At 49.8% G+C, this 27,495-nt stretch overlaps 1 protein-coding gene across 6 annotated transcripts in view; it reads left to right on the top strand.

The window, feature by feature from the left end:
• Znf516 (zinc finger protein 516) overlaps positions 1-27,495 on the top strand; it is an 85,641-nt gene that overhangs the window by 21,153 nt on the left and 36,993 nt on the right. For 5 of the 6 annotated variants that reach the window (XM_050164996.1, XM_050165001.1, XM_050165000.1 and 2 more), the window contains exon 2: positions 22,904-24,842. In XM_050164996.1, the coding sequence (XP_050020953.1) occupies positions 23,063-24,842 (1,780 nt within the window). In that variant the 5' untranslated portion in view covers positions 22,904-23,062. Of the gene's footprint in view, positions 1-14,670; positions 14,800-22,903; positions 24,843-27,495 lie in introns of those variants that run through there. The other variant, XM_050164999.1, reaches the window with a different exon arrangement.

Here is a 27,495-nt window from a genome sequence, read left to right as displayed (position 1 = left end):
TATTATGTATACAATATTCTGTCTGTGTATGTCTGCAGGCCAGAAGAGGGCACCAGACCTCATGACAGATGGTCGTGAGCCACCATGTGGTTGCTGGGAATTGAACTCAGGACCTTTGGAAGAGCAGGCAATGCTCTTAACCTCTGAGCCATCTCTCCAGCCCACTTAAAATTATTTTTATGTGTCTGTGTATACACGCACGCACACACATGCGAACTTGGGTCCTCTCCAAGAGTTGTATGCTCTTAACTGCTGAGCCATCTCTCCAGCCTTGGTTTTACCACTTGAGACAGGAGCTCATTCTGCGTTTCAGACTGGTGTTCTCCTACCTCAGCCCCCCATGTTCACATGCATGTGTAACCATGACCACTATATTCTCTTCATTTTCCTGCGGTGAGGCCGTTGGACTCCACCCACTCCTTCTGTCCAGATGCTTCGCTGGGGTCATTAAAGGATCAGTAGTTGGTTTTTTATATGTCCATTTTGCTGTATCCCCCATTGTTACTAAGCATTTCTTTGGTCCTGTTTCTTTGTGGGTTAGCTTTGGATATTTATTTTGCTTCTTTCTGTGTATTGGACTTGCGGACCTGTTTGGCAGCCTGGTTTTGACCTTTCCTGTTACTGTGGAGAGTTGAGAGTCTCTCACAGGGCTCCTCTCACAGGGAATCTTGTTTGTGGGTTCCTGGTTGACTTTGTCACGTGGTGTGCATGGAGCCCACGGTGGCCTCTGCTGGTTCTGAGGTGTGTGGGGCTTTGTGTATGGACTGTGGCATGTGATTGCTGCCTGTTAGAGGAGGCCTTGGTGCCCTTCCAGATCTATTTATTTTTGCTTTAATCATCCATGGTTATGAGAGATTTGTCATATTTCTTGGGTCTTCCTTTCTGTCGATATTGCTGTGTTCATGAATTTGTGCTTTGCGTTTTATTCTGTTATTTGTCTTAAAAGTGTAGTCAGGATATCGTCTTACTTTGTAATTGTGTAGTTTACTTCTAGTGTGTGTGTTTTTTTTTAAAGTAGGCATGAACTATTTTCCCCCATTCTTCAGTGCTGGGGGCGAAACCAAGACCTTGTGCATGCTGGGCAGGGCTCTGCCACAGGGCTGCTCTCCAGCCCTGAATTCAACTTCAAATGACATTTTAATTTTTACTGTTGGTTTTCTCTTTCTTTCGAGTATATTTTTGCCTACTATTTTTGCTCAGCTGTCCAGAGGTCTTTAATTTTAGGAATGCCTTATAGGGAACAAATAGTCCGCATTTAGCTTTTAATCCTAGTGTGCATTGTTTCTTTTGAGTTTATTCCGTTCATTTCGGAAACAGGTCTATTTGTCTGTCCCTTCCTTTCCCCTCTCCCTTTCCTCTTGATAAGGTTTCACTCTGTAGTCTAGGCTGTGTTCTTCACTTAAAGCCTTCGTTCCACGCTTCTTTGCGCTTCCCTTTACTTCCATCGGTGCATCAATTAATTCTGTTTAATTCCTGGCCAGAGGCATTGAGAAAGCACCTTGTTGGCTTCCCCACTGGTTTACATGTGTAGCTTCTGAACCCTTGTGTGTGGCTGTTCAGCCATCAGCCGATGCCGGGCAGCGGGGCTCCTGCTGTCTGCTGTCCTCTGCTCCCGCCTGCCCTCCACACCACTCCATGTTCACCTTTTGGTGGTGATTGTAGTGTATAGTCTTGTAGATTTGGTTTTTCGTACATTGTCTAGGTTTTATTTGAGGCGCATTGTTATTGAATGTCTGTTTCTTGGATGCCCTGCATGGTCTGCACTGTGTACACTACTGCAGCTGTCCTGCGGTGTCTGCACTGTGTTCACTATGTTCACTGCTGCATCTGCACTGCAGCGTCTGCACTGTGTGCACTATTGCAGCTACCCCGCAGCATCTGCACTGTGTACACTACTGTAGCCTCCCCGCATCGTCTGCACTATGTACACTACTGCAGCTGCCTCACAGCGTCTGCACTATGTTCACTGCCGCATCTGCTCTGCAGCATCTGCACTGTGTACACTACTGCAGCTGCCCTGTGGTGTCTGCACTGTGTACACTGTTGCAGCTCCGCAGCGTCCACACTGTGTACACTACAGCAGCTGCCCTGCAGCGTCTACACTACGTACACTGTTGCAGCTGCCCCGCATCGTCTGCACTGTGTACACTACTGCAGCTGCCCTGTGGTGTCTGCACTGTGTACATTGTTGTAGCTGCCCTGTGGAGTCTGCACTGTGTACACTGTTGCAGCTGCTCCGCAGCGTACACTACTGCAGCTGCCCTGCAGCGTCTGCACTATATACACTGTTGCAGCTGCCCCGCAGCGTCTGCACTGTGTACACTACTGCAGTTTCCCTGCAGCATTTCCACATCAGTTTTACTTATGTTTCTTATTCTGAAGAATGTCGCCAGTCTGGAAGGTGTTTTCTGATCAGCAAGCTAACACAGAACCTTTAGAGAAGATGTGCGAAGGGAGAAGGATAGGAAGGATGTTAATTCGTCAGTTTTATTTACTCTTGGAACCAGCCAGGCGCAGACAGAAAATCACAGGCAAGGAGTCTGGCTGGCGTTAGTCAGAAGTGGAGTGCTTTTAGCCCAGGGTGGTTGTTGAATGGTAACAAACATCAAATGGACTGGGGCTAGAAAGGTGGCTCCAGGGGTAGGAGCACTTGCTGCTTTTGCAGAGGACCTGGGTTTGGATCCTAGCACCCACGTCAGTGTCCACAGCTGTCCTGTCTGCCTCTCGGCCTCCGTAACCTGTGCTCAAGTGTATGCGCTCCCAAATCAGTGAATAATAAACTGCATCCAAAGTAAAAACAACACGGTTTACTTGGTGCAGTTTTGTAAGTTTAGTTCCTCTGTTACATTGTAGATTGCTGGAGAAGTACACAGCAGAATATTATAGAAGGACTCAAGCACTTAAAAATCTTCATTTTGTATGTTTATTGTGATAATATGTACATAGTATAAAATATGCCATTTCACCCTTTCAATGTCCTGTTCAGTGTCCACATTAAGAACGCAGGCCTCTTGGTGAGAGCGCCTAAATGCGCTGACTCAGGGTTTCTGTTGCTGTGAAGAGACTCCGTGGCCACGGCCACTTTTAAAAGGAAGATATTTGATTGGGGCTGGTTTACAGCATTGGCGGTTTAGTCCATTATCACATGGTTGGAAGCATGTAGGCAGACATGGTGCTGGAGGGGTAGCTTAGAGTTTTACGTCCTGATCCTCAAGCAGTGGGAAGTGAGCTATGCTGCAGGCAGCCAGTGTAGCTTGAGCATAGATGAATCCTCAGAGCCTATCCCCACAGTGACACTTCCACCAACAAGGCCACGCCTACTCTAACAAGGCCACGTCTCCTAATAGTGCCACTCCCTGTGGTCCAAGCATTCACGTGAGTCTGTGGGAGCCGTTCTTATCCAGACCACCGTAGCCTGTTTTCTGGGATAGTGGCTTAGCTTTTAGGGCTCCAAGCTTTCTAATGGAAGAAGGCAAACCTGGAGAATGAAGTTTCTGTTAAATCCCCACAGTTCCTTCTGTTCAGAAACGTCGAGGGCTCTGGTAGCGAAGGCCAGAGTTTCCATGGCTTCTCTGAGTTCCCACCTTCGCCGCAGCCCAGTAGTTTCTGACTTTTTCTTCCATTGAGGGAAACCATCTTTCCCCCAGGCAGTAGTGGAAACCATTACCAGGTTTTTAGTTATTTTGGAGTAGAAGGGCAGGATTGTAGCTGAGAATTCCGAGTGTGACAGCTGTGTTGTACGGCCCGTACACTCAGAAGTCTCCACGGAAGCCCGTTCTCAAGCAGCCCTGTACAAAGATGGAGCTGTGTGGTTTGTTCCAACCCCAGGAGGAGCAGGACAGCTGATTCTTAGGAAGGAGTAGTTTGGGAGTAATTGTGACCTGGTGATCTCACCCTGCTGACAGTTTACTAATTTTACATTTTGCTGGGAGAAGGCAGAAAGTTTCTGCCAAGCAGCAGAGGTTAGCGTGCCGGGTTCCACCCCACTGGGCGTTTCTGTTCAGGCATTCAGAGCCACATCTGGGAGGGGGACCGTATGACTTCATTAGAACAAACAGGATACTCAGGAGTGAGCTTGAAGCTTCTGAGGAGTGGGTGTTGGGCCTCTTCTGGGGTACTGGCCCTGTTGTTCATGCTCTCTTGTTTCTGGGAGGTTCTGGATCTCTCCTCACTAGTAGGCAGATGTGCGAGGGTGATGTAGGCCTCACAGCAACGGCTCCTCCAGGACCAAGCTGGGGAGGGATGGTTACAGGGATGTGTGTCTTTATCTGTGGTCCTGGAGTTGGGTGGTGTGTGCGTGGGGGGGACATGTTTATGTGTAAGTGTGGGGGGGGCGTGTGTGTGCATGCACGCATGTGTGGGCATGTGTGTACGCGTGTGTGTGGGCATGTTTGTGTTTGGGCACGTGCGTGTGTGAGTGTGTGTGGGACATGTGTGTGGGGGCACATGTGTGTGCATGTGTGTGTTTGGGGGGCGTGTGTCTGTGGTGTGTGTGTGTGGCCTAGGGCTGCTGATTGGGTAAAACTTGCCTCAGGATCCTACGTCCTCTTCTCTGGCACTGGCGTTACAAGTGTGTACACCATGTGGGCTCTGGGGATCAGACTGGGGTCCTGTGCTCATGACGTAAGCATGCCATAGACTGAATTCTTGCCTCCACCTAGTTGAGTGAGTGGTTTATCTCTGGTGACCGCAGGCCTGTCCAGGCCGCTCACAGGATGAAAGACACCACCCGTCTTAATATCTGTGATTTTAGATAAATACAACACACAATGCAATTCCAGTTTCTTGACCTCTGTAGTCCACTGGATGACCTCCCAGGTTACCTCTGCAGGGAAGTGGGGTGTGCAGCAGGCTGGCATGTTGACCTGGTGCAGTCTCAAGAGACCTCTGTGCTCCAAGCCAGTTTTGGGTGGATTGTATCGGTTTGTGAGGCTGCCCATACAGCAAACTTGTAAACCGGTGGGTAGGGATTAGAGGGACTGGTTTCTGGTTTGCACTTCTGCATTGTATTGGCTGCATAAAGAGAGGGTAAGGTGCATGTTACTGTTTTATGCCTGAAAGTGGATTTAAAGGGAAGCAGGAAACCAGCGTGCTTAAGTCGCCTGTTAACATCTACAAGAAATGGCTGCACTCCTGCTGAGAAGACCGAGCTGCGTAGGTAACGGAACAGTATTTCCTGTGGAGCTTTGAGAGGGTTTCCTGTCCTGTCTCCATGTATGCTGTCCCCATGACCACACTGGGAGGGAGCAGGGTATCCTAGGACTCTGAGAGTCTCCATGATCCCATCTTCCTTTTCTGGCGAGCAGTGGTATGCAGCCCAGAGGAACCCCATGGGAGATAGTGATGACTTTTCTAGAGGTGCCGGGACATTGTCCATTGTCCAATCATTGAATCTCTGTGGAGACAGTCCTGCAGAGCGTCCCCACACACTGGTGCTCAGAATCACTGTTGCCTTTGTGTGCTCACAGCCCAGTCTGTCATAGCTCACCTCTTCAGGTGCTTTCTGGCTTCCTGTTTGTTTTCTAGTTAAGAGCACGGCCATCTAGGCCATCTAGCATGAATGGCCTTGGCTCGCGCTGTCCCTCAGTCCCCCTGCCTGTCCTGGTTTCTGAGTTAGAACTCAGCTGCTTGGTACTGGGGTGACATCCCTCATTGTGCTCTTCCAGCTGTGGATCCTGGGGTCTCCTGGACCACCCCATCTTTCTAGCTGTGCAGTTGTGTCTTCTTGGTGTCCTGCACCTTCTGGCTTGATTATTTTGGGCACGCTGGACTGTGACTCTGTTAGGAGGTGGACCTGCCTGCCACACACTGGCTCACACTCGTGACCACGGGTAGCTGGCAAGGCTGGGCAAGAGTACATCCTGTGCTACAGGTAGAGTGTTGAGGGACACCAGAGGGGACAGTTAGGAAGGGGCAGCAGTCACCGGACTCCAGAGAGAATGTCATCTCTGGCTGTTTTGGCCTCTTTGTTTTCTTCCTGTTTCATTCTCTCCCAAAAATATCCAGAGCTTCTGGAAGGTCAGAGTGGAGTGACCCCTTTGAGCGGGTCTCCCTGTTGAGTGTTTGCCAGCAGGAATCGGAGTCATTAGTGGCTGACTTATCTCACAGAGCTTGGATTAGCAATTCTGGGAGAGCTTGGCAGTTTCTTCTGAGGCTGGACTTGGATGAGCCACTGGGTGTCACATCCGCAGGAGGGGAGTCGCTGATGTCCGAAGACCTTCAGAGCTCATGGGTCTTGTGCCTCTGTGTTTCCTGTGTTTTGAGTTGGGGGTGTGTGTTGCACATGGGTGTGCCCTGGCTAGTCCTGTCCTTGTAACCCTGTCTTCTGGAGTCCTGCCCTTGCATCTCCTTCCCACCTCATCTCTTTCTTCCCACAGCCTCTTCCTGAGGGGATAACTCAAACATCTTGGCATGGAACTCCACTCTCAGCTCCCCAGATCCCGTCAGCATCCCTCTCTCAGCCACTCTGAGCTGGGTGGCACAGAGCAGTGTGTGTACCCTCTCTGGGCCTCGTTCCTGTATCCACACACTGGCAGAATGGTAGTAATTGCTTTCAGGGCAGTGCACAAGCTCACTGGGCTGATACATGGTGTGTTCATTTCGACAGTTCTGAGTGGCAGACCCACGGTGTCACCTGTGTCAGGCAAGCATTCTGTGACTGAAGTCCATCCCAGCCCCGTGTGTTTAAAGAGCTTGTGACACACGGTGCTGGCTGCTGGCTCTTGTGTGTCTTATATATGCAGCTTCCTGGAGGGGTTCAGATGGTGCTATAAAACCTGGGCTGGGTGTCCTAGGTAGGAAGTCAGCTGTTGCTTTGAGTTCTGGGGCTGTTTAATGAGCAGGAGGCAGAGCTGTTTAAAGACTAAAGATGAGGAAACAGTAGCCAGGGGGCCACAGGGCACGCCACGCATGAAGCTGGAGAATGTTTGCAGAAGGGAGACGGGTTCCAGCCCCTTGTCTGGTCCTTGTGGCTGGCGTCTCCTTGGAAGTGATCTGAGGTGAGGCCATGATTGTCTTCTGTGATGTGACATACACTTGTGAGTTACCTGTAGCATAGATTCTCTGTCACTCTTGGTAATGCAAGGTTTGGTTATCCTTTCCCACCTGGCCCTGCCCAGCTTCCCAATATTGAAAGACTCGATGCCAGATCTTACAGAATACATAGACTCCAAGATAAGAAAGCAATCTGTTTCAGCGTCTGTGTGAATGCCCACGTGCAGGGTTCTGGAGAGGCCTCTGAAGCTAGCTCCTCATACCTTTCTCGGGGTTGGGGGTTACTCTGCCATGTCTTGTTAGTGTGTGTGTGTGGGGGGGGGTGTTACTTTCTTCTGAGCCTTTGGGCTCTCCTAGCAGTGCTGTCTGGATTCCTGGCTGTCTGGAGACTCTGCAGAGCCCGTCCTGCTGCCATTCAGTCCAGGGGTTTCCACTCTCGAGTCCACAGATTCATCTCATGATCATTCAAAGGACAGGATGTCTTGATGGTCCCTGCCTTTCTAGTCAACAGACACATAAGCAAATAAACAGACTGTATAATTTTAGCACCGAGAACTTAGAAACGTTTTATCATATCCCTGGAGGTTATGCTCCCCTGTCATTTTCCAAGCTCACCACCAGTGACTTCTGTGTTGGTTGAGGACAGGGACACACCTGTACAGACGAAGATGGGGGCGTTCCGATTACAGTACTGTGTTTATTTTGATAGACAGGTCTGCGTCTTGACCACAGATTGGCCCTGTAATTGAGTGCTTTGCTTTGTAGATGTGGGACTGCCCTCAGGAAGAGGAGGACATGTTTGTCAGGGGCATGAGGTGTGCACAGGAAGCCAGCATAGGAACCCAAGGCTACCTGTTACAGGTTTCCTTGGTGACACTTCCACAGCCGCATCGGCAGTGACCGTGACCAGAGGTGGGATATTAGATGCCCGCGTGTCTGCTCTGCCATTGAGCCTCTGTCCAGCATGTTTCCTGTGCTTGCTGCCTGCATATACATGAGAGGTCACATCCTCACCTGGTGGTTTCCTGGAACCTATATTGGAGTGCTTCAGCGTGTCTTGAAAATGTGTATAGTAGCCTAGGAGGCTATGTGTCTGTATTTTAAAGTTTTTCTGCAGCATATTTTTCTTCAATATGTGCTTTCTTAAATATCCGCCTCTGATCACAACTTGCCCACAAGACTAGTTGCTTTTTCTCCATGTTATCACAGCTCTCTGCATGACCCTCTCTTTGGTCAGATTCAGATGTTTGGGCATGGAGTATCTGGGTTGCGGGCTGAATATGCTTCCTTCTGGACAGTGTGTCTGTGGGTCAGAGAACAGCAGCGGGCTGGAGGTGGTTTGAGAGTTGATGGCTGCTCCTCTCACACCTCCAGTATCTGGGGTTTGGACTGTATCTGCCTGGTGGGTCTTCAGCAGCCTGAGCCACCAGCTTTCTCACCTGAGGCTTCCAGCGTGCTATTACCAGGTCTACCTGAAGTGATGTTCTGGGACAGGTATGTAGGGCTTTTTGGTCCTTTCCCCAGTACTATATTGATTGCAATACTGTTTCGCCGATGTCTCAGACGTGTTTCAAGCTAGTTTTTACATCTTAAATTAACCTGTTTCTGTCAACCTGTTTATCACCACAAGGCTGTGGCTTACCTAAGGTTCTGACTGGCATCTTTCTCCTTTGGCAGCTACGTGGTGTCTCCCTGTCTCCGCCTACTCTTTCTCTATATCTCTTCCAGCCTGACTATCTTCTGCCCTGTGATAGGCCATAACTTTATTCTTTAACCAATACAAGCACCACATACACAGGACATCCCACATCATCTCCCCTTTTCTGTCTAAATAAAAAGGAAGGCTTTAACTTTAATATAGTCAATTGCCTATACAAAATAGTTATCAAGCAAGAATTATAGTTGAACTATTTAGTTCATTTACATTTGGCAAATTAAGGAAAATACTCTATCATCTATCCTATATTTATGAGTCTAAAGTTTATATCTAATTTATCTTTTATTATAACTAAGGAAACAATAACTATCTGTTTTCAACTCTTAAAAGACTCCAGAAGGATATAAATCCTAAATAATCAAGAAGTGCATTGTAAGCAACTTCCAGAGTTCTAAAATTGACAGAGACATCTTGCTGCCTGGACAGTCACCCAAAGTTCGTTTTTAATGTTGGGGTATCCATCTTCAGCCTATAGCCCCAAAGTATCTGGCAGACTTTCTCATGAAGCAGGAAGTTTGAAAGACTGCTTTGCCTGTATTTGCAGTTTGTCAGTCACTGTCTTCTGTGTCCCGCAGTCTGCAGTCTGGCAGACTCTTTCATGAAGCAGGAACCTTGGAAGGACCGTCTCACCTTTAGGCAAGTTCAGCAGTCATTTCTGTGTGTCCTGCATGTCTAGTTCATACAGCATATCATTAAACAGTCCAGGCAAGAGCAGATTTCCCCCCCAAATGTCTGGCAAACTCCTTAAGGAGACTCTTCAGTGCCCATCTTCCTCTTGAAGTAATTGGTGCTTCTCGGCGCAGACATGTCTCACTGTTGAGAAAAGTCTTGAGTTCTTAAAACCTTTTAAATTCCATAGTCTATAGTGCTTTGAAAGGTCTGAAGAGTACCTATCCATCTAAAGTATGTCTCTTTGCATCTAGAAAACATAACTAACATGGCTACAGTTTGATGATTATAGATAATGATCTATTAATATGTATTAATTATACATTACATTTTAAATGTAATGTTACCCAAACACAATACCTTAAACAAGAGCAGAAATACATATACACCGTGTTAAGAAAATCAATCTTAAATTTATATCAATAGACCAAGATCCATACCAATGCAAAGTATTTATCTCTATATCATATCCCCATTATTATTTTTCTCTAGAAAAACCTTGATTGTAACCATTAGCCATTTATAATCAACCTCCTTTAAATGAAAACAAACATTTATAAGTAATCATTTTGGGAATTTGGGCATGGCTTTCTTCAAACTGCTTCCTGCTGTTTGTTAGACGAAGTATATTTAGGGTTTAGACCTTTCGAGGTGGGTGGGGGGAGGTCTTGTTCCATGAAACCATATTAGCCTGGAAGGAATGAATTCACAGGCTTCTATCCTCTGTGGAAACAAAAGTAGAACCTCTTTTCCAAAGTAACATATCCTTAGACCCAAATTTTGAAGTCAAGATACCTTTACGTTGGTTTAATTTAGCAGCCTCCAGAATCAAATGTCTCTCTGCAGTCAAAAGATTCAAAGAAAACACAATAATATACATAATCTAGACTGTGTATTTTCTTTCTTTATGTGACTTTTTTTTAAAAAAAAAAACTATTACTTTTTAATATCTTTACTCCTTTAATTTATGCTTATCTGTACTTTTTCTGTGTATCCTCTTTTTTCTCTCCCAAGCCTGTGTACATTTCTTTTTTTTTTTTAAATATTTATTTATTTATTTATTATGTATACAATATTCTGTCTGTATGCCTGAGGGCCAGAAGAGGGCGCCAGACCTCTTTTACAGATGGTTGTGAGCCACCATGTGGTTGCTGGGAATTGAACTCAGGACCTTTGGAAGAGCAGGCAATGCTCTTAACCACTGAGCCATCCCTCCAGCCCCTGTGTACATTTCTTAAATACACTATCTGTTTGTGCCCAGGCACACTCTTAGCACACTTGAGTACGTTCACTGTAGACATTCGAATTTGGAGATTCTGGAAGGGTGCGATGGAATTTTGAGGTGGAAGGGATGCAGCCCAGAGAGATGCTTCCAGACTGTCTGCTCTGAGGGCTCAAATCCCAGCAGACATGCTGAGTGTTGGGCACATCTGGTGACAGCAGGGAGGTGGAGTTCTCCCTCTGGCCACATGGGGGAGTTCAGTGCCTAGGCACAGGAATGGTTGGTGTGACTCAAACCAAGAGCTCAGCATGGGGCTTTCTAGGCACAGTGCTCATGCGTGCGCGTGTTGGCTCCCACCATTACGTCAGCAGTGGTGGACCGATGAGGTAGCAGTGATTCAGACCCGGTTATGGTGTGTGGACAGTGAGAACCACCTGCAGGATTTCAGTCGGGTCCTTCGCAGAACAGACCCCAGCTAATGGATGCCAACAGCTCATTCCTCTCCCAGCGGCTGACCACGTTACCTGTTGCTGGCATGTGTTGTGGAAGGTTGACCGCTGTCCTAATCTCTTCTTTATGGGCTTGCAGTGCATCCCTGGATCACTCCAACTTGTAACGGGAACCACTGCTATCCAAGAAAAATACCTGCATGCCATCCTGATTCCCGTGCTTTCTCATGGAAGTGCTGTGGAGGCCCTAGGGCAGGCTCTGCTGTTTGCAGGTGCTCTGAGAAACATGGCTGGTGGTGCATTGCCAACAGAAGGCATCTCAGCAAAAAAGAATGGATTCTCTTCTGAATATGTTGTACTGGGTTGTGGGAAATTTTGCCCTTTGCCGTCTCAAGTGTGTGCGCATGGACTGTGCTTGCTAAGAATCCACACTGGCTGCACTGGCTAGGGTAAAGGCCATATGTTTCTCTGTGGTGGGCTGACTTTCTCGCTGGGAAGGGAAACACTGTTCTCAGGGACATTGGAACTGTGGGGGAAACCATAGGGATGCTCAGGATGAGTGTCTCCACCGTCACAGAGGTGAAGCCAGAGCTATCTTTTGAGGGACAGGACTGTGTTGGCAGCAGAGTGGTGTGTGTGTGTGTGTGTGTGTGTGTGTGTGTGTACACATGCACATGCTGATGTGAGCCCATGTAGAGGCCGGAGGTTAACTTTGATGTCTTCATCAAATGCTCTTTGCTTTTTGAAACAGTGTCTGTCCTTGCACGTGGAGCTCCCCCACTTTGCCCAGGCTCTGTGGTGAGCGGGATCCAGCCATCTTCCTGTCTCTATCTTCCTCTGCTAGGATTATAGACAACACACTACTGAACCCAGCTTTTTTCACGTGGATGCTGGGCGTCTGAACTCAGGCCCTCATGCTTGTGTGGCAAGCCCTTTACTGGCTGAGCCGTGCTCTTAGCCCTCGGCTCTAGTTTTGAAAGACGCCATCTGACTTAGTTTCCCGTAGAGATTTGAGAACGGATTTAGGAAACTGCCCTGACTGTGAGAGCATATGGTTTGCGTGTCTGCAGTGGAGATGTCCGGTGAGTGAGAGGATGAGGAGTGCGGTTTCCCATCAAGAACATTCTACAAGGGAGGTTCTTGTCCACCAGGAACATGTCTACTTTCCATGTTAACATACAGTTACCATACGGCTCTCCTGTGAGGACCGGAAGATCTTTGTTTGCTCTCTGTGGTTACACAGATGGGCTGTTCCCTCCTCAGGTGTTCTGTCAACTTAATTCATCAGGGACAAGCCTTTCCTTTCTGTGGCTTTCCCTTCTGCAGACAGAGCAGGCAAGGCCAGGCCTGACTGCACTCTCTAATGGACACAGACTTAGGGCAACAAAGTGATTTCTGAAAAGCAAAATCAACTCAGCAGGAAATGAAGCAGGAAGCTGAAAGCAGTGCCATGATACCTGTGGGCAGGAAGGGCTTGACTTTGGGGCTTTGGCGCAGAGCTGAGAAGCCCACAGCATGTGTGTAAAGTCACGGTTCCCAGATGCAGGCGTTGAACTGTGTGTCTTTGGTTGTATTCTTGCACAGATGTGTGGTGGCTCAGTTAAGACTTCATGTTCAGTACTGGTGGTTCATGCGAATACACAGTTGGAGCATCATGGGCTGGAAGCCTTGCTGGGGAGAGCCACCTGAACATGCTCTGCATGCATGGTGTCTCCTTACAGATGAGACCGGCTCATCCTCCCGGAGACAACCCTGCACATTAATCCCGGAGCCCCCGTCAGGGAGGAGAGTCTGCAGGCAGAGTGGCTTCTTCTCCTGTTGTTTCATGTTTACTGGAGAATCACGTGTGGCAGCTCAAACAGATACTCAGTTTGGCAGACTGGGCATTGGGTTCTTTTAGTCTCCAGTGCCAGGTTTGGCAGGTTAACTGCCCACTGCCTTGCTTCTGTCTTCCGTAGAGAAGAGCATCTCACATAGACAGCCACACAGCATCTCTCCATTCAACAAGTGCCTGTATTGAGTGGTGAGCTTGAATGATTTTCTCTGTGACCAGCTAGGGGTGTGTGGTTGTTCCTACAAACACGCATACGTTAGTCACAGTCACGCACCGCACAGGACCATGCCTGTGAACAGCATGGCCGGTTGAGTATGGCAGAGGTCCACAGCTCCACCTCCAGGCCCCACCTTGCCGGATGCAGGATGCTTCCATTTCATCTCTGCCCGTCTCCTAGCAGCACCCTGCACGTCTGCTCACAGCATTTGCATTGGACAAATTAGAGAGGAGGCATCCAGGGCTGTGTGTCCCCCTGTGTGCAGGGAGGGGAGTGGTGTCCACTAGATGTGTGCACCACTAAATAACATGTGCTTACAGCAGTCCTGACCTTATGGCAGAGGGGCTGTCCTTATGCAGCCACACGGTTAACGACACTGTTTGGGGTTCTTGGAAAATGTTTGCGAGCCTGGCGTGATTGACGTGAGCCGGTGACATCCTAAGATACACGATGTAGCCTTCCGTGTGTCAGCTCCTGCTGCAGGTCCACAGAAAGCACTTCTCTCTAGGTCAGTGTTTGTCAGTCTTCCTAATGCTGCAACCCTGGAATACAGGATGTTGTGGTGACCCCAACCATAAAACTACTTCTGTTGCTACTTCATAACTAACTTTTTTACTGTGGGAAACTGTAATGTAAATATCTGTGCTCTCCCATGGACTTAGGTGAAGAACATTTTTGACTCCCCCGCTCCAGAGGGTTTGTGACCCACACGTTGAGAATCACTGCTCTAGGGGCTCACAGGGTGGAGCTCAGCACCTGGAAACTTAAAAAATACCAACTTACTTTATGTTCGCTTTCACTAAGAAACTGTTGCTCCCTAGAGCACTGTCTTACTTTTGCGAGGTCAGTGGCCATTCTGTGTACAGCCTTGCTGTCATTTTCATGGAGAACACAGCGGAGCCTTCCAGAGAGTTACAGCAGCATTCGGCTTGCTGAGTCTTTGGTTCCTAGCAAGGAACCACATTTCGTCCCCAATGCTAGAGCTTTCTGCAGCGCCAGTAAACGTGTCTGAAGGTGTATTTTTGGACAGGGAGAGCAGGGTAAATCCCATAAAATGTGACTTCACGTTCTCCTCAGGAATCAGTCTTTGTAAACATTCTCTGAAGGATCACCCTCCCGTAGGGCTCCAGCTGCTTTGCAGAAGGGCCGTGCACGTCAGTGATAAACCGGGTTGTCGCCACTCTTGGCGGTCGTCAATCTGGAACATTTAAGTGGGTGTAGTGTTTGCACTATATGTTTAGCTAAGCGTTTTGGGAGATCAGTCCTTCGGTGATTTCGGGGTATATTGATTGGTGTCTGCATAACGGCAAACAAAATCTTAAGACCTTTTCAGCCGTTTTACCAAAATGCTTTTAATTAAGGGCATTGCTTGCTTGCATCAGGTGTCTGAGTTTTTTCTTTGATGTCTGTGAAACTGATTGCCAGAGAGTTTTTGTCATGAGCTGGTAAGGAAGGGATTTCTTTTGGCGTGGGTGGTGGGTGTCTCCTACACACTGGCCTGCCTCCTAGGTAATGGTTAGCGGGAAGCTCAGCAGCTCGCTGCAGGTTGTCTGCTTCCTGCTCCAGCCATCCGTGAACGTGGTGGTGGTGACGGAGGCTGTTCCCCACACAGAAGTCAGCAGCAGCTGCTCGGTGGTCAGGTGAGAGGCTGCAGCTAGGACAGTGTCTGTGAAGCTGGGCAAGCGCCTGTTGCTTGGGGTAAGTGACCTAGTCCATTGTGGAAACATTGTAGCAAAAGTGCATTTGATGCTCCACTGATAGGAAGCGGGCATTTCTGTGAGGTCGTTTGTTTCCACCGCTGACAGTTTCTGAAAGAATTTGAAGATGTTTGTTAGACACCAGGGTGGGGAGGGTTCTCTATCAGTCAACCTCTGTGAGAAATCTCTCAGCCACGTTTAAACTGGACTATTCCTGAAGTTTCGTGAAGGCTTCCTGATTTCTGACACTGGTTTTAAAGATAGAGGTTTATGGATTTTCATGTTTTTTTCTCCCCACTCCTCCAGTTTTCAACTCTCCTGAGGTATTTGCAGCATTGGTCATACTCGTGGTGAGGGAGGATGCCGAAGTCTGAAAGACTGGCTGGTGTCACAGCGCAGGGAGCCCAACTGTCTTAGGGACGCTGTTGGACAAACAGAAGATGCACCGTCCAGGCTGTCCAGGGAGGGTGCTGGTGCAGGTCTCAGAGCCAGGAAGTGGGGCCCTTCACAGAGACCTCTAGAAGAAGATGACGTTGCTGGGAACTGCTTCAGGCTATAGGCTCTTCCTTCAGGCCACAGTGCTGCCCCGCGTGGCCGGGGAGAGGACAGACACACATGTACTTATCTGGAGAGCCTCGCGGAGCAGCCTGGTGCCTGCTGCCCTGGCTGTGCTAGCTTTGAGGTGTTTACTTTCCTACTGACAAGTCACTGATAAGAGACCCCAAAACTAGCAGATAGTGCACAGCTAGTCCCAGGAATTTGTTAATTTCAGAGCAGCACAGACAGGTAGGTGATCTTACACTTTGATTCAGAACTCCAGCCCTGTGTCCTATGAAAGTCTCTGCTTGCTGTCGTGACGGTGGTAGGTAGTGTTAATGACTAGGGAAAGGTGTCCATTGTTTACTCTTGAGCTTCTCTGAGTGTGACCCTTGACCCTTGGTTCCTCAGCTGTGACTACCCATCTTCATATTAAGGGAAAGAACCCAGAGGTTTCTTGCCCCTCCTTTTCTTTGCTTTGCTTTGCTTTGCTTTGCTTTGCTTTGCTTTCCTTTCCTTTCCTTTCCTTTCCTTTCCTTTCCTTTCCTTTCCTTTCCTTTCCTTTCCTTTCCTTTCCTTTCCTTTTCTTTTCTTTTCTAGACTTATTTATTTCTGTGTGCATGTCCTCAGAGGCCAGAAGAGGGCACTGGATCTCCTGGAGCTGCAGACAGCTTTGAGTAACTCTGTGGGTGCTAGGAGGACTTGAACCCTGGTCCCCTGCAAGGACAGTAAGTGCTCCCATTTGCTGAGCCATCTCTCAGCCATGCTCTGTTTTGAGACCACCTTTGTCCTGAACAAAGGCTTTCTCCTCGGACTTGTGTCTGGAAGATGGAGTGTTTCTTCTGTTTGGAACAAGGACTTTATTTGGCTTTTTGTTTGTTGAAAGGTAACTTATAGGCAGAGCAATCTCATTTAGACCACATGGTATTTTTACTGTGATCGCACAGAGTATCCACTGCCCTGGTCTGAGGTGCAGAACTTGCTAGAAGTAGAAAGTCCATGGATTCATAGATAGTAGAGTGGATGCTTCTCTGTATCTGGACTGGTGTGATAAGTACTTGCTCTAATTTGTCTGGGGTTTGCTAAAATTTGAAGGAAAGTCTTGTTGAAGACAATTACATTCTATCCCTCGACCCCTCCTTTCCAAATGAAGCATAGCTGAAGCACACTGGCAAAACGTGTCCTGGCTGTCCTGGAACTCGCTCTGTAGACCAGGCTGGCCTTGAACTCACAGAGATCCTTCCGCCCCTGCCCCCGGAGTGCTGGGTGCTGGGATTAAAGGCATGCGCCACTGCCCGGCAAAATGAACATTTTTTTTAAACATAAACGCCCAGGCTTCTTGTTCTCCCGATGCTTCTAAGCAGTGCGCTGCTCTCCGCAGTTGGCTGTGGGTCCGTGTCCTTGTCCTGAGTGAAGGAGGTAGGAGGAGGGCATTCATGAACTCAGCGGCTGCATTCAGGTCTTTCTTCTGTTAGAATGGAAAGGACTCCTGTTCATAACGGATTCTTGCTGGTCTGAGGACACAGAAGCCCGCAGACCCTGCCCTGCGGCCTGCACACTCTGGAGCAGTGAATGCATCCCTTCATGGACCTCTGAGAGACCCTAGTCTGGGCACACTGAACCACAATTGTTAATCTCGTGCAGACTGGTTTGTGAGGAGAGGGACTCTTCATTGTTGTTGGGGACTTTCCCCCCTTTGTGCAGATAATACGTGTTTTGTCTGCAGGAGTCAGATAAGCTTGCCCAAGATGTTAATGATGTATTTGAATTCATGGCTCATAATTCTGCAGTGTGACTTGCGAGGCCCTCCCATTGTCTTTGGGAGAACAAGTCCACAGTGTCCTGCAGCACAGACCGGCAGCTCCCACATGGTGTGTGGGGTGTGCTGGGCCCTGCACCCGCTCCAGCTCCTGGAGTTCCCGGAACTGCCCAGAGGCACGCCAAGCATAGCTCCCTGCCATGTCTGACGCGTCTCCCGGAGCCTCTGTAGACACAAGCTTATTACTCTTCAGCCTTCTCTAGGCTAAGCCGCATTACAAACTGATAGGGGGGTGGGGACATTGCCCTGCCCCTCTGACCCCCTGCAGCCCACGTTCCTGATGCTCTCCTCTGTCCACAGAGGAGGGAGCACACGGCCATGTCCCCACAGCAGGCCTCTAGCACTGGCAGAGACCAGTTCCTCTTAGAAGCCCAGCTTCTTTCTGGGAGAGACTTCAAAAGCACACAGACAAGTCACCTGGCCTTGGGGAGGTCAGAGCTGTGTAGAGCCCGGTGGGGTTAATGAGTGAATTGGAACTGAACGAGTTTTAAACTAGACAGATCTTTGAAGGCAGCAGGCTCTGGCTTCATCTCCAAGCCAGCAGGTCTAACAGAGTTCCAGTCTCACTTCTCAGTGAGCAAGTCAGATGGAGTCTGAGTCTTTTCCCCTTCAGAGTGGGTCAGATTGAGGCCTAGTCTCCCCTCCAGCAGGTAAGATGGGGTCTTAGTCTCCCCCCCACACACAAGCAGGACAATTGGAGTACTAGTCCCCCCCAAGCAGGTCAGATGGAACCCTACTACACCCCCCCCACAGAAGGTCGGATGGAGCCCTAGACCCCCCTCCACCAGGAAGTCATATGGGGTTCTAGTCCCCCCACACCAGCAGGCCGGATGGAGCAGGTCCTCCTGCGCAGAGCCCAGCCACACTGCAGTCTCAGATGCAGTCCCTCAGAAGAGCTTGTCAGTGCTCACAAATGGTGCATCACTCCATCTGGGCCTTCTGGAAACATCTCTCGGTCCTCTCAGCGCATGGCAGGCATGCTACCCTCTCTCGCCCTGCCTTGCTCAGTTCCTGTCCGTCCCAGCATGCTCAGCTCATTTAGGACCTCTTCTCATGGCCTTCCTAGATGGGTTCTTGGCAGTTGGGGAGCACGTGATCAGTCCTGGGGTGCTGGGAGTGACTGCCTTTTGCGTTATTCTGTAACTGGCCTCGATCATATTCCGTCTTCATGGGCATCTAGGGGTTTACTTTGGGGTGCTTACTCCCTGTATCCATAGAGTGACCCCAGGCGCACTGGTGTCACTGAATGCCCAGAGCAGGGATGAGTGGGGGTGACGTGCCTGTGCTGTGGGGCTGTAGGGCTCCTCGTCAGGAGGATCCATGGTTGGCATGGTGTCCAGAAGGTAACTCTTTCCAGTCTGTGGAGTTTGATACCAGGCAGTGCAACTACTTCGCCTGATGGAGCCGGTTGGGTGACGTGGGGAACTGGAGAAACTCTCTGGTGGCCTCAGATCCAGAGAGAGTCACTTGACCTACCTGTGTCACCTGGGTGATCGAGGGGCAGAAGAAGCTGTTTGGGGTGCGACACTTGGTGCTGTCAGGCCTGGGCAGTGATGTTTATGTAATTTTCTTAAAAGTTCAGTCATCCATTCCCATTTTCCCCATCTCTATCATATCTAAGACACATTAATATTTTACTTTCCCCTATTTAACACAGTAAATCTGTTTATTCAGCTTTTATAAAGTGAAACACACTATTTAGAAATTATAAAAAGTTCTCCCTCCCTCCTCCCCTCCCCCCCTCCACACACACACTTCTCTTTTTGGTTTTTCAAGAAAAGGTTTCTCTTGTCTGTCCTGGAGCTCACACTGTAGACCAGGCTGGCCTCAAACTCAGAGATCTGCTGCCTCTGCTTCCCAAGTGCTGGGATTAAAGGCGTGCACCACCACCACCACCCAGCTACAAAGCACTTTCTGGAAAGCAACTTCACCCGAACTGGTTCTCTGCACCTTGGAGAAACTTGCACATAGAGCAGAAACCCACTGGAAATATATTTTAATATGCCAGAACAGCCAAAACAATTTGTTAAAGCCTTGCCTGTCTAGTTCTGAGTTTCAGCAGAGGAAAAATGGGTATACGCTGTCCAAAACCTGCAGCATTTCACACGTGCCCTGGTGTCCTTGCAGCAGCAGAACACACCACCCTATGCTTGTGTGGCTCTGGACACCTCTGCCACCCTCACCTAGGTAGCAAGTCAGCATATATCGGCTGATTACTTGCAGGTTGATGTGTTTTATGGAAATCCCAGCTAGCCAGATGGTGGTGACTGTCTGGTCACAGGGTACCACGTACGTGTGTGTGTGTGTGTGTGTGTGTGTGTGTGTGTGTATGTGTGTGTGTCACTGCCTGTTGGGTAAGAATATGGTAGGTAAATCACTGGAGACTGTCCTAGCCGTTGAGGCCTTGGGCTTTAAGGACAGAAGGTTGGTATAGGTGCTTGGGCAGCCCTGTGGTTGCTTCATCTCGTCGTCAGGGTTCTGAGATCAGTATCTGTGGTCAGTTTTGCAGCTGACATTCTTGATTAATAGCAGTTTGCACCTGTAGGCAAAGGAACACGTGTAGTCTGTTGGGTTGGCCCCTAAGGGACCCTATGAGGGTCTGTGGTGGAATTAGGAGGAACTGGGTCAGAGCGGCTAGGTCTCCATGCAGCTCCTTAGGTGATGGTGCCTGGTCTCGGCTGTGTGCACCGTGCACTCTGCACTTCATATGACTGCAGTTTCTCTTCAGTGCCATTAGTGCTCAGAAATCCAGCCTGGCTGGTTCTCCTGGGCTTTGTTTCAGGGCTGCTTATTGAGGGCCTGGTGGGCAGTAGGCAGAAGTCTGTCCCGTCTGCCTATGGTCCTGAGGCCCTGCTCTGAATGAGTGATATCTTGTTCATTACAGTGCCTGACTTGATGGCCCTAGGTAGAGCTGTAAGCTAGTTTTGGAGATGGCTAGGTAGAAAATGGCAGCTGCCCATCGCTCACCCCAGTCTTTGAGGGCAGGAGGGTGTCCCGCTGTGACGGGTTGGGGTGGTTGGAGTCAGACTAAGCTTTGAGACAATAGGGAGGAGAGAGACGGGCACATGTCAGTGGTTGAGCAGAACAACACAGATCCCTTTGGGTCCTCTGGGTACACACGGCTCTGTCCTGTCATCCCAATGGGGTGGGATACAGGAGAAGGTGATGGGGAGAGGACAGGACCAGACGTGCAGTGCTGCCGTAGAGGCGGGGTTCCACACCACACGTCTATAGCTGCATGGGTGTCGTCTACAGAGGTAATGTGGGTTACGACATGGGCACTTCAGGCCTTCTTGCTGTAACTGTTCCCTGCAGGCTACCTCTGTGCTCCCTGCTTGCCTTGTGCCTGTCTTTTCTGTGTCTTTCCTGAGGCTGTGGCATGTGATCATATAATTCTCTTGGGTAGCTGGATGGCATTGAACACCTTTGACAGACACGAGTCTGAAATACCTTCAGGTCCATTCACATCCAAGATTTGTTTTCTTCCCCATAATTTATCACTATATAATTCTTTAAATGTACAAGATTTTTATACCCTATTTGGTCCTTAAGTTACATGTAAATAATTATTTATCTGTATTTTTATATTTTCTCATTGAGCATTTTCAGGAGTACTGAAGTAATGTCTGGGAAAAGGTGGTACTTTCTAGGAATTATTTGCCTTTTATATTAATTTATATATAATATATCATTGTAAATAGCAATACAGCCATATAAAACTTCGTGATAAAATTATTTAAATACACTTGTCATTGAGACAGGGTTGAGATCACTTGTTTATCCATTTTGAGAAGTTTATATTTTTGCTTTACATTTTGGGCCAGTGAGCTTTGGGCTTTGTCCCTGCTGTTAGGAAGTCTGTGGAGGAGCCAGGAAGGCACTCCTTGCAGGAGGCTGCCAAGCTTGGCCTGCCTATGTTCATTTTGTTGTCCTAGAGATCTGTAGGGGGGGAGCTGCCCAGCCTGGCCTCATTTAGGTTGCTCAGGGACCTGTAGAGGGCGCTGCCCAGCTTGACTGACCTGTGCTCATTTGGGTTCCTTCTAGACCTGTAGGGGGCGCTGCCCAGCTTGACTGGCCTGTGCTCATTTGGGTTCCTTCTAGACCTGTAGGGGGTGCTGCCCAGCTTGACTGGCCTGTGCTCATTTGGGTTCCTTCTAGACCTGTAGGGGGTGCTGCCCAGCTTGACTTGCCTGTGTTCACTTAGGTTCCTTGGAGACCTGTAGGGGGTTTCTCTCCTGCATGTTTAAGCATGTGCTCTGACAGCAGGCTCTGGAGGGGAAAGCCCTTCCAACAGACGCAGCAGCTGTTCTGTGGCAGGCAGTCCCGGTCCATCTCACAGTTCCTGCCAGCCCTGGGTGGTCTGGGCTTTCTCCTCATCTCCATCTGTGTTTTAAGGTCACTCTCAGATTTCTACCTTGTGGAGTGTTTGTGGTCATGTGGCACTCAGAATCCCCAGTTCCTGAGAGGATGTCTGGATGATGCTTGCTATATCCAGTGACTTGCCGCAGTGCTCCCTCTATTGGTTGATGGTTTCCTTCTGGGCTTGTCTCAGAGCAGGCAAGGAACTGGTACCTAAGGGTCTTTGGAGTGCTTGATTAAGACAGGTGTGAGCACACCGCTAGATGAAAACAGAAGCTCAGAATGTCATTTGTGTTCTGTAAAATGCTGCATTGTGAAGTGTTTGTGTGTGTGTGTGTGTGTGAGAGAGAGAGAGAGAGAGAGAGAGAGGGAGGGAGGGGGGGGGGGGGGGGGGGGGGGGGGGGGGGGGGGGGGGGGGGGGGGGGGGGGGGGGGGGGGGGGGGGGGGGGGGGGGGGGGGGGGGGAAGAGAGTCTCGGCACCATATCCCTATCTGCACCGGACATAGGCGGCCAGGGTTGGGTGGCTGTCATGTCGTGGGTAGGACCCAGGGAAGAACCTGTTTCTTATTCTCTGGTGGGTGGATAGGTGTGGAATTGGTGTGATCACACAGTGTGTGAACTTACAAGGGTTGGGTCCCTTTTGGTTACTGTTAGGGCTAGAGTTTGAATCTGACCCATGAGGACACAGTGAGCCAGGAAGGAAACCACACAACCTTTTGGTTGAAGGGGTTCTTCCTGCAATTAGGACTCAGTACTGTGGCTGCGGCTTGGGGTTCCTTGGATCATGGGAGCAAGGAGTCAGGTGGGAAGGAAACTAGGCTGGGCCAGCTAAGCATGGTAGCGTGATCTGTGGCTGTGCTTGTAACCACACAGAGACAGGGGAGCTGCCACAGAGGATCTGGTTGCCGTGGCCTCTGGATTTGGGCGTTCCTATGTTCCTGGTGGGGGGCTTTGCCTCTCCAGTGGTGAAACCAGCCGTGCACTCTTCAGCTCCTGTCAGCTCTTCAGCCCTGAGGCGCAGGGACCGTGGGCTCCAGATTCAGCCGGACTCTGCCTCCATCTTTTACTCTGACCCTCTGCCCTTATTGCCTTACATCCTCTTGTGCAAAAATCTGCATTTCTCCATGCCTGTAAACGGTGTTCTGTAGTTTTTCTGAAAGATTTACTCTTTTGGTGGGGTTATGGTAGAAGTCACTTACTTTAGTATGAACTTTTAGTTTTAATGACGGGGCGAAGGGCTCAGTGTTCGCCTGTTTGCATTTCCATGAACGTCCTCTCTCGTTGGTTGAGGTAGATTTTCATGGTGGAGTATGCAGAGCTGACCACAGGCAATGCTGTGCGTTCGATTACACGGGATGCTGTATTTACAGGGCTTTCGTCTCTGTTACAGGTGCTTGCTGCTGTCTGCTACATCCCAGAATATGCACCCACTCATCACAAGTACCTCCCTCCCCTCTGGGCAGCAGAAGCCCCTCTGAAAATGGAGAGATAAGACCCACCTGCAGGCCCTCACGACACAAGGCTGTGCTCTGACACCCGCATCGTCCTAATGGATCGCAGCAGAGAGGCCGAGATGGACCTGAGGAGGGGACCCAGCCCACCCAGGGCTGGCAGGAGTCATGAGGTGGATGCAGACAAGGCTGCATGTCACAGCTGCTGCATCTGTGGCAAGAGCTTTCCGTTCCAGAGCTCGCTGTCACAGCACATGCGCAAGCACACAGGAGAGAAGCCCTACAAGTGTCCCTACTGTGACCATAGGGCTTCCCAGAAGGGCAACCTCAAGATACACATCCGCAGCCACCGTACGGGGACTTTGATTCAAGGGCACGAGCCAGAGGCAGGCGAGGCTCAGTTGGGTGAGATGCGTGTCTCCGAGGGCCTGGATGGGTGTGCCAGTCCTACCAAGAGCACCTCAGCCTGCAACCGCATGCTGAACGGGGCTGTGCCGATGGACAATAGCAAGATCCTGCTCAGGAGCAGCCGTAAGGAGGCGGAGGGGGCGGCCGGTGCCCAGGAAGACGCCGAGGCCACGGTGCAGTGTTCCTTCTGTAAGAGCCGGTTTGAACGGAAGAAGGACCTGGAGCTGCACGTGCACCAGGCCCACAAGCCCTTTAAGTGCAGGCTGTGCAGCTTTGTCACCTTACGGGAGGAGTCTCTGCTGAGCCACATCGAGAGGGACCATATCACCGCACAGGTGCCCAACGGCGGCAGCGAGGCCTGTGTGGAGAATGGCAAGCCCGAGCTGAGCCCCGGGGAGTTTCCATGCGAGGTGTGTGGCCAGGCCTTCAGCCAGACCTGGTTCCTGAAGGCGCACATGAAGAAGCACCGGGGCTCCTTCGACCACGGCTGCCACATCTGTGGCCGGAGATTCAAAGAGCCTTGGTTCCTCAAGAACCACATGAAGGCACACGGACCCAAGGCAGGAAGCAAGAACAGGCCCAAGAGTGACCTGGACCCCATTGCCACCATTAACAATGTGGTGCAGGAGGAGGTCATCGTCGCTGGCCTGTCCCTCTATGAGGTCTGCACAAAGTGCGGGAACCTGTTTACAAACCTGGACAGCTTGAATGCCCATAACGCCATACACCGCAAAGTCGAAGCCAGCCGGACACGAGCCCCGGCTGAGGAGGGGGACACAGAGGGCCCCTTGGACACCAAGCAGTTCTTCTTACAGTGCCTGAACCTGACACCATACGTGGCTGGTGACGTGTCCCCCAGCCGGCAGGCTGGGCAGCGGGTGGCCGAGTTGGACCCCGTCAACAGCTATCAGGCCTGGCAGCTAGCCACCAGGGGCAAGGTGGCTGAGCCGGCCGAGTACCTCAAGTATGGGACCTGGGACGAAGCACTGGCAGGGGATGTAACCTTTGACAAGGACAAGCGTGAATATATCCTGGTGAGCCAGGAGAAACGCAAGCGTGAACAGGACACCCCTACTACCCAGGGCCCCCCCAGGAAGAGGGCCAGTGTACCTGGGGACCCCATGCTTTCTGGCCACCTTGACCCCAGGCCGGCCTCACGTCCCAACCGCAGGGCTGCGGCCACTACTGGCCAGAGCAAGTCCTCTGAGTGCTTCGAGTGCGGCAAGATCTTCCGCACCTACCACCAGATGGTGCTCCACTCCCGTGTGCACCGCCGCGCACGCCGGGACAGGGATCCCGAAGGGGACCGGGCAGTGCGTGCCCGCTGTGGCTCACTCAGCGAGGGGGATTCAGCTTCCCAGCCAAGCAGTCCCGGCTCAGCCTGTGCCATCGCTGACTCCCCAGGCTCTGGGCTGGCCGAGGAGGTGGTGGACGACAGTGGTGAAGAGGCCGTGCCCGAGTCTGCACCAGGTGAGCAGGTGGACGTGGGTGGGTCAGGTTCGAGTAGTCATGAAACCCTTCTCCCAGCTGCCCTTGTACCCAGGCAGTCTTGCTGCAGGGACTTGGATGCTCGGGTGCGCCTATGCTTTGGTGACCTTGTACCCTGCTTCTGTCCTGGCTCAGAGTTCTGTATCCTAGTGAGCATGGATTTGCAAATCCATCCTGCACCTACTAGTTCTAGAGTTTGCAAAGGTGCAGCTGACACTGTCAGTTCCTCTTCTCCTTTTTGCTGCTTACCTACAAATGCTGCATTAATGCACACAATTGGCTTCTTGAGTCTACGGTCTCTTCTGGGTAACTGGAATCTCTAAGGTGTGAATCCTAGACTCCTGTGAAATGGCTTTCTCGTCTCTGCGTCTATCAGAACCGAGTTCTCATTGTATGACACAAATGTACACACACTTGTGCATGCTCCACATGCACACACAGAGACACTACATATAAACACTCAAAACATGTGCATACACCTGCACATGTGTATATCATATACATACATACATGACACACATTGCTGGAAACATGTCATAGGTAGCGTGGCCCCCACAAGCTCATGTATTTGAATGGTAAGTCATCAGGAGTGGCACTATTTGAAAAGGACTAGAAGGGGTGGTCTTATTGGAGTGGGGTTTCAGAAGCTCATGCCAGGCCTAGGCTCTCTCTCTCTCCCTGGCCCTTGGCTCAGGATGTAAAGCTCTCAGTTCCAGTGCCGTGCCTGCCTGATTGTCACCATGCTCCCACTATGATGGTAGTGGATGACATCTTTCAACTGTAAGAAAGCCCCAAATCAAATGCTTCCTTTTATAAGAGTTGCTGTAGTCATGGTGTCTCTTCACACAATAGAACAGTGACAAGACACATAGACACTGCAAACACATGTATACAGGCACACATGCATATACATAAACATGGATAACGCCCATGTGTACACATCACATTCAACATACCATACATCCACAAATATACACTTAGTCTGCACAAACAAGCACATACAAATGTACATAAATATGGACATGCATACATCATACAGGCATGGAGACACTACAGTAGATACCTCAGGCACACATATAAAAACACATGCATATACACAAGCCTGCATGTGCACATACATGCATATATCACACAAATGCAAGGAAGCACAAATAGACACAGAAATACACATATTACTTGCTTATGCCCAGTAAGCACACATGCATAAGCACACATAAACATGTACATATTGCAACACATACACAAACATGGTGAGATCATAAACACACAACATGCATTACATGTAGAGATCATAAACACACAACACTTGTTGATGCATAGTCATACATGCCCACATATCACATATTTAGCATGCACCGCACACACGAGCTTGTTCTTGCGCGCGCGCGCGCGCACACACACACACACAACACGCTCGTGTACACACATTTTCCTCTTCTCTTTTAGTGCCAGACATCTGGGTGGAAGACTAACTTAGAATCTCTGTGTAGTTATAATTAATCCCCTCGGATTCAGGTAACCCTGTGGGCTTAGAGACTGTTAATTGGAACAGATTTCAAATAGCAGCCATGAAACTGTTTCCAGATCCCTGCCTTGACATTTTCATAATTTTCCCATTTTTAAAATAAATTTTAAGCATTTTGGTGTTGCCTTTGTCGTTTGCCATGGGCAGCTGCTGTGAAGAGAGGGTGGTGCTGCAGGCGTGGAACCTGTGGCCGCACACAGGCACCATGCTCTCCTGTCTCGCAGTCAGGGAGACTGTTGCTTTTACTTGCAGTTGGGCACTCACAGTCAGAGGCGCCCGTGGCAGAGCTGTTGTGTCTGCAGCAGGGAGGAGGGAGGACCTGCATGCTCTCCTTAGACAGATGTTACTTTCCACTGCTCATTATTAGATTTATGCACTGTGCTACATACCCGACTGCTGCACTTACATCCACCGAGGCCTCAGACCTGCGCACAGAAGCCATTTCTCGAGCCCTCAGGGAATTCTGTGTGGAGTCTGAGCACCCGCAGGGACTAGAGAACCAGGGCAGCATGCTGCCTGTCAATCTCATCGTTCCTGGAGCTGGTCACTCATCTCGGGACGGGGTAGGGGAACAGGTGTTGGTGAGAGGGGAGGGCTCATTACCGAGGCTCTTCTGTATTCCTCCGGCGGCGGCGTAAGGTGCAAAGTCTGATAAGCTGATGGCAGCCCCGGTTGGCCTTTTTGAACTTTAACCTCTCCCCTTTATTTTGTATACCTATGAATTTTACTGGCAGTGTTCTGATAACACTGACCATTTTGTCATGTGCATCTTGGGTAAAATATTAGGGAAGCAATGTATCTTTTTCCACCATGAGGAGAAAAATTTGTTTTTGTAGCATTAGGGATCAAACCCGTGGCCTTGGGTGTGAGGTGAGTACTTCCCAGTGAGTGACCTTGCCAGTGTCTTTATTTTTTGAGACAAGGTCTCACGGAGTAGTGGAGGCAAGTCTTGAACTAACTCTGTACCCAAGCTGGCCTTAAACTTCTCATCCTTCTGAGTAGCAGAGGCTACAGGCTTTCACCGCCCCATCAGAGAGGAGAGCTTTGGACTCTAACCCCCACGCTCTGTGAGTCCGTTCTGAGTGTGCTGTTGTCTGTTTGGAGCCAGGT

Source organism: Alexandromys fortis, unplaced genomic scaffold (assembly GCF_014885135.2).
Source record: "Alexandromys fortis isolate MF-2015 unplaced genomic scaffold, M_Fortis_MF-2015_v1.1 scaffold_160, whole genome shotgun sequence".
Taxonomy (NCBI): Eukaryota; Metazoa; Chordata; class Mammalia; order Rodentia; family Cricetidae; genus Alexandromys; species Alexandromys fortis.
The sequence above is the reverse complement of the archived record's forward strand: the minus strand, read 5'-3'. Positions and strand labels throughout refer to the sequence as shown.